General features: G+C 31.5%; 1 protein-coding gene across 1 annotated transcript; it reads right to left on the bottom strand.

The window, feature by feature from the left end:
* On the bottom strand, positions 876 to 6,968 carry LOC107613990. Its single transcript, XM_016316201.2, has 12 exons — positions 6,509 to 6,968; positions 5,543 to 5,868; positions 5,343 to 5,435; positions 5,143 to 5,224; positions 4,561 to 4,639; positions 3,900 to 3,997; positions 3,696 to 3,765; positions 3,436 to 3,539; positions 2,493 to 2,609; positions 2,249 to 2,325; positions 1,696 to 1,740; positions 876 to 1,590 (listed from the first exon to the last, which is right to left on the bottom strand). Exons 1-12 carry the CDS (start codon positions 6,899 to 6,901, stop codon positions 1,098 to 1,100), a joined length of 1,977 nt encoding a protein of 658 aa, XP_016171687.1. The 5' UTR covers positions 6,902 to 6,968; the 3' UTR covers positions 876 to 1,097.

The following is an 8,991-nucleotide window of genomic DNA, read 5'->3' as shown; positions in this document are numbered from 1 at the left end:
AGTTCTACACAATATATTCATTAAAGGAGACCAAATGAGGGGTTAATGCTCAAATTCGTTCTAAAAGATTACACGATCTTTATTTTTGTTTTTGAATAATTTGTTTAATTAAATTAGTCCTGAAAGATAAACTATAAATTAAATTAGTCCTTCTATCAGTTTTGTCCTTTGTCCTTGAGGTTTTAGGTTTTCTTTTTTAGTCAGCCTACAATTCAGCTTTTGGTTTTCTTGAAATGTTTTTTCTTTTCTTTTTTTTTTTTGCATAAATTTTATTTTAAGCTTTTGGTGGTGATTTTTTTATTATTCTTTCGTTTGTCTATTGTAGGTATGGATCTGGGGGTGCTGATCTTTTGCTGGGTAAGGCTCATAACCATTTCATACTTATGAGAATGAAAAATGATGTTAGGCCCCTGTCCAAAAAAATGATATTAGGCCTCTGAACAAAAAATATATAAATAAAGTTTAATACTCTAAATTAGTTTTTTAAAAAAGAGGTTAAGTCTGATATTTTAATCTCTTACAAATTTTAATTAGAAAATCAGTCTTTAATTTTTTAGGATATGTTTTAAAATTACATTTATTTCAATAGTTCTTGTTTTTTAAAATAACCAATTATGTGGTCATTTAATTTATGTTTTTTTTTTTAAATAATCTGTGTTTGAAATGTATGAAAAAAGTTGTTTTTAAGTGATAAAACTACAAATGAGTATAGAATGATTTTTTTATAGTATTTAAGGTTTGACACTTGAGATCAAATTGGTAAAATCATCACTTAGCTTAAATTTTTTTAGTTTCCAATTTTCCATTGTAACTTGTTTTCAAACCTTAACCAAACATAAATGTTACACCTACTCTCTATATTTTGTGAATTGTGATACCTCAACACAACTATAAATATGAATCTTAGTAACCATTTACAAAGAACAAAGACAAAAAATTGTCTAATCTAAGGGGAAAAAATAATTGACACCCTTTTGAGAAACTCAAACATACCAAAAGTGCTACAAAATTTTGGTATTCAACTCTTACAACATGAACATGATATATACTTACACAAAGGTCCAACTCATCTATCCATATATGTAATTTGTGTGTTATTACACCTTTTCATTTCTAATCACATCTACTCTATCAATCACATCCAAAGCTCTCTCTTTATCAATATCAAAATCAATCACAGGAAGAAGCTTAGAACAAATCCTACTAAAACTCACTTCACTGCTTCTTCTACTGCTTCTTGATGAATAACTATAACTCCTTGTGATTCTAGTCTTCACTGTATCAAAGTCCAAGCTCTTACTTAACCTTCTCATTTGTGTCTTCTCGCTTATGTTCTGCAGCATGTTTTGCTCGTCCATTGTTAGCAACGGCGGCGACAGAGAGTTCGTTGGCTGGTCAATTGTCTTCTGCTGGTTAGACTTGGTTGCAGGCTTCACTTTTCCCGTATCGTTGTTGGTCTTGCTTCTGATTGCAAGTTGTTGAAGCCACAAGAGAAGTTCGAGAATGTAGCTTTCTACTTTGTCTTTATCCGCATGGTGGAACGTCTCGATCCGCATTACGCCGGCCTGAAAAGTCTTTCTCACCTCGGAGCTTCAAGAACCGAGCAAATATTCGATATCAGAAAAGGGTATAATGCTGAAAAGCATACAAGTTTCTAGTTCACAAAAAAGAATATACTTCCTACTCAGTACTCACCCTGTGTTTGCCCACTCTCCTACCCAACCGAAACCATGATGCGCTCTGATACAATTTAGAAACAACCAAAACAGAAATAATTAAGAGTTAGCTTACATATCAAGTAAATGAAAACTGGGTTAAATATGTTTAATCCCTATAAATATAAGTCGTTTGATTTTGGTACTTGCAAGAGTTTTTTGCCTCTTTCTTTTCCCTTTTGTTGTTTTTAGTCCCTGTTCTTTCAAACTTTGGTTCATATAAAAACTTTAAAAGCAGGTAATTAATCTTAAAATTATTAAAAATTTTGGTTTTTGCTGGTATACAAATTTTCTACATCATCTTGTCTATAAATATAACCATTTAACATTAGATCTAAGCAATAAGGACCAGAAACCTAATAGCTACAAACAAAGGGACCAAAACCTAATAAGATATTTTAGAGGTTTCCAATCAAAATGATTTATAATAGAGACTATAGGTCTATAAACATATTTAAACCATAAAAGTATGATGAAAGCTTCCCATATGAGCATAAGGAGATAGTTGACAAATAAAAAGGAAGACATCTTACTTGGACGTGTTTGTGGCGATCGGAACCAGCCAATGTAATGTTTTTTCCATCTCATCCTTGATATCTGCTACAGTTAGCTGCAAGAAACAGAAAGCATCTATGAGGAAAGAGCACGAAATCCAGGGAAAAGATTAAGGAGATGAAAATTGAAATGGAAAGCTCAATAAAAGGGAATCAAAATGATCTTTGAAAGCAGTATAACCAAAAATAACAAAGTAGCTGAAGGAAGCAGACATGAACACACCTCTTCTGCAACATGGAAAGACGATAATTTGGAACGTAGTGCTGATTTTATATTAGGAGGCAAGCCTTGATATAATGCATCCCTTGTATTTGCAGGCATAGAATTGGATCTGGATACCTGAACAATTTCAACAAAGTTGAAATTCTCTTAAAACTTAAAGCATGGCAGCAGTGAATAAATTGAATTATCATATAGTCAAACATAAAAGTACAAGCTGACTTAAAGAATATAAGTTCTTGAATTAAGCAAATAGATACCTAGCTCCTTTCATTTTAATCAAATGATTCTACCAAATTATAGTATCAGCTAAGATTGGAAGTGAGTCAAACTACTTAGTGAGCTAATTTCCAAACTTGGTGTGTTACCAGCTCAATAAGTTTATATTATAAGCTTAGGAATTGAGTTTACGATACAAGTTCAGCTCGTTTATTGAATGAATCAAACCTAAACTAGGCAATATCCAATTCAATGGCTTGTGAGCTATTTTATTATTAATTTTCTGGTACATATATTATCAAATATTGTAATTAGTATTGCAACTGATTTTATGACTAAATGCCTAGCTTATTAAACTTAGGCCGGGCCTATTATTTTGAACTTGAGTCGAGCCCTTGTTTATCAATTTTTAGCTTCGACTAAGCTCAGCCAACAATATGCTCCAAACAAAGTCATAAGAAGTCAACGAGTGCAATCAAGAGATGAACATATAGTCAATGCTTTGTGAACCAGAGAATTTCAATGATAGTGTAGACTAACTTGTTCTTTTAACTCTAGTGAAAGCTAAGTAACACTGATAACTTTTTCATTAGAAAAAGTTAAGCTTTTCATGTCATCCAATTTCACTCGAGAATTATAATTAGTTATATCTAAACACAGTTCAACAGAAGGCACTAAAGAGAGCAGAACTGCAATGAAGTAACCACGATAAAGACCGATAACTTACAAGAGTATCGATTTGGAGCACTATGTTTGCATAGTGCAAAGCAAGGCCTGCAGGGCCCAATCTTTGGTGATTGTTCTTGTGTCCAACTAATGGTCTATGGACATCTGCAGGTATCCATGGATAAACAAAAAAGGAACTAACTTTTATCAATAATGTCAACCAAGTTAATCATATAGATAATAGAAAAGTATTAACATTAGGTGCTAGAAAATCATAATAAAGTGAATCAAACAAGATCTAATAGCCTTTAGGGTACATACCTGCAGTGCCAAAGACATCGTTTATCTCCGAATTCAAAAATTGCACCATGTCTACAAGCATCTCCATAATCTGCAATATATTAGACTATGAATTATATACAACTTATCTCAATTCTCTAGTTATGCAGAACATGAATGTATAAATAGAAAGTTTTCTTTACTATCTCTGAAATTATAAGTGGATCAAATACAATAAAAAATTACCTCCTCCAAACTTCTAGACCAAAGTGACCTTTTCTTTATATGCTTAATTTGCTTCTTTTGAGTTTTAACTTCTGCCTTCAAGAATGCAAGGGTATCACCTACACAAAAATATTGAAGGTCAAATCTACATCTGTAAGAAAGAAATACTGCTAGATATATAACATGTTGCAAGGTGAAACTTATGGATCAAGTTGAGTATTTCTTCAAAAGTGTGCAATATATTATAAGGTTTAGGGCTTCAAACACATTCCCAACAAGAATATATAGTTTCGGCTCCATAAAAGTTTGAGAAATAACCAGAGGAAACCCAAAGTAGGTGATTTGGCAACTATGAATTTTTTATGAGACCCAAAGGCAGATGGAAAAGGAGTGTAACAAAAGAGGGTACATTTGAAGCATAACATATAGATTTCTATTTCAAATTTCCACTTTAGAGTCCTGCATATATCTTTCTCACTGTCTTAGATCCAATTAATTGATCGATAATTCAGTGTTGAATAAGTCTTGTCATCAAGTTGTGTGCATTGCAAAAATAAGGGTCTGATTTGTATTTGATCAAGACTCCTCCAAGATCTTTGGATTTTAGGTTAAAAATTTCTTGTCAAACTTTTCAGATAAAGTTTTACATATTATTCAAAGGGTAATAATACTCCATGGTTACCTTTTTGATCTTCGTCTGTACATTTATGCTGATAATCTTGTTCAAATCTATTCAAAGCATGTAATTCATGGTATAATTCCTGTGGCCAAAAGCATAACCCAATTTCTCTTAGGATTGAATACCCCTTTGAAAAAAAGAAAGAAATAAAGAAAAAGCCACTGTATCCAACAGATAACTAAACAGCTATAGTGGTTAAAAACAGAAATTTGTCATTTGACTTTAAGCTTAATTTAAATCCTGATATATGTAAACGGCATCAATTTCTGCATGTAATACAACAATATAAGAAAGCTAGTGAAAAATCTTCCAATCAATTTTCCTGATAAAACATTTTTGGGAAAATTATGGAAATGGAATCCTCAGGGGTAAAAAAAAAAACAATATTCATTCAAAAACAAGCATTCCCTTAACTGGTTAACAACATAGAAAGAGTGGTTATTTAGCAATAATTTTTAAATTTAATTAGCCACTTGACTACATTGTTACTAAATATACTTTTACACAGAGTCCCTTCTTCTCTTATTGCAACTTCCTTATATTTTCAGCTTCAAAAGTATCAAGATTCAAGAGGAATACACTCACAGCTGTAAATTGAACTAAAGTCATCAAGTGTTCCATCGTTGATTCTGCCTCGTCTCTTGACTGTCTTGGAGCATTTGCTTCTCTGCTAGTTCCAAAATTTACAACAAAAAAGCAGCTAGAATAAATATATGAGGAGCTAAACATATTTGGTTTGAATGAACGAAAGGCTAGAAGAATTGAGTGAGTACAATTTATATTACTTCTCAAAGTAACGCTCTAAGTTGTGCCACTGAGGATTTTTCGATCGATTTCCAAAACGAATCACCTCATCAGAGAACACTTTCAACTCCTGCCTGAAAACAAGATCCGAAATCATACACAGGTACATAGGTCATAAAGTTGAAAGTGAGGTTCCTAATGAAACATAAACCAAATAACTTCGACTAAATCTTATGCTTACCTCTTGTCAGAAGCAACAATCCATAGGAGTTCATCCGTATCTTTTGACACTAAATCTTGCACAGCCTCTGAAAGAAGCACCTCTTCTTTTAAATGTCGAATGTTCTTGCTAGAAAGAAATTGCAGGAGATTATAGCCTTTGACAATAGTGTTTGCCACCTCAAATGCCAAGATAGAAATCTCGTTCCCCTTTATGGCTGACGCAGAAACAAACCCACTTCCGGCATTTAAATTTGTCATGCTACTCCCAAGTGTGTCCAAAACCTCAACTGCCTTCCCAAATCCAATTGTACCAGCTTTACCGAGGCGTGAACCCACCTCTGAGACCTGAAATAAGAAGACCCTTTTTCATTCCTCATACACTACAGATTGAAAAGCAAGTCAATTGAGTCCAGAAGTACAAAACCATAAACCAAACCTTTGTGATTGGTATGGTTATTCTAATTTACTTATCTAAAGCATCAACTAATCGAAAACTAAGCTTAAGGGTTTTGATTCTCACAGGGCTAGTTATTTTCAACCCGAAAACTCGCTAATCGAAAATAAGTGCCGAACTACTTAAGCCAATCAAGCATTAGTATTGTTATGAATATTTTGAGATACCAATTTCATCATAGAAATAAATCAATCTTTTGTCCCCTTTTCCATGTTCAACAGTATTCCGCGAAAATTAACCGCGAAACTAAACCAACAAACTAAAGATTTTCTTCTCCCTTTCATTCCTGATTACATTATATAATAACCTAAAAGACTCTGAAACTAAAACTACTAACACCTCACCTATCCTCTAGTATAGTCCTACAACTTTCATTCCAAACCCTAATAAACTCACCAGGTTAAATATTTGTGAGCGAATTGAGCAGAAATTGAGATTAACAGCATCACAAAATACATAGCAATCAACATTACTAACACTAATACATATCTAAAAACCAAAAATTAGAGAATTGAAAGTTGAAAACCAAACCTTAGACCTTCCAGACCTAGATTTGTTGTGTGAACAAGTATCATTGAACCTTGGAATTCCATCATAGAATTCCTCATCATTATTAGTATTGCCACTAATCTCAGCATGCATATTCATATTCCTCTCCATTGTTTCACCAACAACAGGTGCAGTAGTGAAAGAGGAACCACCATTGGTGCTGCCACCACCACCACCACCACCATTGTTGGTGGTGCCACCAACAATAACATTTCCACCACCACCACCACCACCAACACCAGTCTTGGAAACAAAAACCATGTCATCATCTTGTGAAGAAGACCTTGAACAAAGACCTCCCATGACCTGAGATAGCCAGATCAAAAACTCAATCTTTGAGCTTGAACCACCTTCCATCTCTCTCCCATGACTCATTTGATCTTTGTTTACTTTCTTTGTGTTGTGTTTTTGTGTCTCTCTGTTCCTTTGGACTTGGTAGTTGATTATTATTATTATTATTATTATTATTATTATTATTATGGATTATGGATTAGTAGTAAGATTAGTGTTGGAAAATAAAAAAAAAAATGAAAGAGAAACCATGGGAAGAAGAAAGAAAAGTGATGCAATGAGACAAATCAAATAAAAACAAAACATCATTTGACAACTTGAGCTGGGAATACCGGAAAAAAAGTCTACCTACTTCTCAAAGGGTGCCAACAAAACAATATTTTATTAATCAATTAATTAATTACTTAGTTATTAAGATTTATTTTTTATACTTAAATGAGGCCAGAGAATTTTACTTTACCACTTTTTTTAATTGTATCAATGTATCTTGTTGTACTAAGATCACATGTATCCCATTTTAGCATCCATTTTCTTTTACAGCCTTTTTTAGTTTTTACCATTAACAATTGCTCAAGAGGAGTGTTAAAACAGCAGTAATTTTTGTGATTTGTAGCCATCAAATAATCATCAATGATAATTTTAATGGTGTGAGATTGGTGTAAGATTTCATTTAATGGCTCACTTTTCTTTTACTGGTTACGTGCTGACTAGAATTTAATAAAATTGCTGGTTCCTAGATTTTTTCATTGCGCAATTAGGGGAATAAGTAACTTATGAAAGGTCGACGACAATTATAAATTATTTAAAATTTTTTGAATACTTAATTGTATTTGCAAATCAAGTATTAAAATGGTCTTTAATTCTTTATATCGATATATAATATAATAGTGTAATTTCAAAAGAATTTTAAATTTTAATTACGTATAAATATACTTATATATTACTATTAAATTATTTATTTCTGTTCATAAGTACAAAATTATTTATTTATTTCTCTTTTGAAATTAGTTATAAGAAGAATATTAGTGACACTTGGATAGTCACATTCACATATATATTTCCGTGACTTAATCAGTTAATCCCTATTAAAATATAAATGCTTCTTTTAAAAAAAATCAACTTGAATTAACTTATTCTAGTCAAAATTGAGTGGAATCTAAAATTCTAAATATTAATGATTAAAGAAAAAGAATAATATGAGAGCCGATTAGAGACTAAGAAAAGCTTGCAATTAAATAAATTGGTATTTTGACCATTATTATTTATTAATAACAATATTCGGTCCAACCATTTCTTAGCGTACAGACCAGACCGAATTTATGAGCCATCTGAAGGGGCAAAGCAAAACGGTTTGAAAACAAAGAAAATTGGAACAACCCAACAAAAACACAAGGACAAAAAGTCAAAAACTCTTCAGAATTTTGACCAGAAAAAATAAAAAAAGAAAAAAAATAGAGTAAATAAACCACTATTTTACTCTAAAGATTAAATTCTGAAAATAAAATAATTTGCTACTAATTGAGTTGATCAATCAAATTAATCGAATTGTTAGTACTAAATTCTAGATGTTAGTGGTTTAATCGAATTTTAGAATAAAAATTGATCAAGTTTTAGAAAATTAGTTGATTGGAATAATTTCTCAAAAATTGATGGACTATTGCCTTATATATCAAATATACCTACAAAAGATAATAAAATATTATGAAGATGCTCTTGCGTGTCACATTATCTTCTACCTAGCATTAGTGGCAAAACTAAAGTTTGGTCAGTAATAAATGGAGATAATATTGTGTGGTTACCAAATGACTTTACATCTTTTGTAGTTATTTAAATGAACACTTTTTATAGTTCTTATGATGAGTAAATTAATAAATGGAAGATGGCAAAATTTTATGGTAGATTGGTAGTTATATTTATGGTTATTACAATTCTATATTAACGATAAGTTAATAATCTTTTTAACTAAAATTCATGATGTAGCAAGCTTAAACTTACTAATTGTATAATAAGCAATTTTTCCTGTTTGATAATAGCTTCAGCGATCTCATTTTTTGTGGATATAAGATCATAACAATAATGATGCTAGAATAGACAAATTTTAATGATTATTAATTAGAACTACAATAGTAGAATTAAACCTTAAATTAATTTTTAAGATTGAGATCGTATACTAA

Source organism: Arachis ipaensis, chromosome B08 (genome assembly GCF_000816755.2).
Source record: "Arachis ipaensis cultivar K30076 chromosome B08, Araip1.1, whole genome shotgun sequence".
NCBI classification, from domain to species: Eukaryota; Viridiplantae; Streptophyta; class Magnoliopsida; order Fabales; family Fabaceae; genus Arachis; species Arachis ipaensis.
Note: the sequence above shows the minus strand (reverse complement) of the source record. Positions and strands in the feature narration are given on the sequence as shown.

Bases quoted from the DNA above. Each gene is read 5' to 3' on its own strand.
- LOC107613990 (XM_016316201.2), bottom strand. From the start codon at position 6,901: ATGAGTCATGGGAGAGAGATGGAAGGTGGTTCAAGCTCAAAGATTGAG. The intron at 3,998-4,560 runs GTAACCATGGAG...ATTTTTGTGTAG, and splicing joins TACAGACGAAGATCAAAAAG to GTGATACCCTTGCATTCTTG. The intron at 2,610-3,435 runs GTAAGTTATCGG...GAAATTGTTCAG, and splicing joins TGCTCCAAATCGATACTCTT to GTATCCAGATCCAATTCTAT.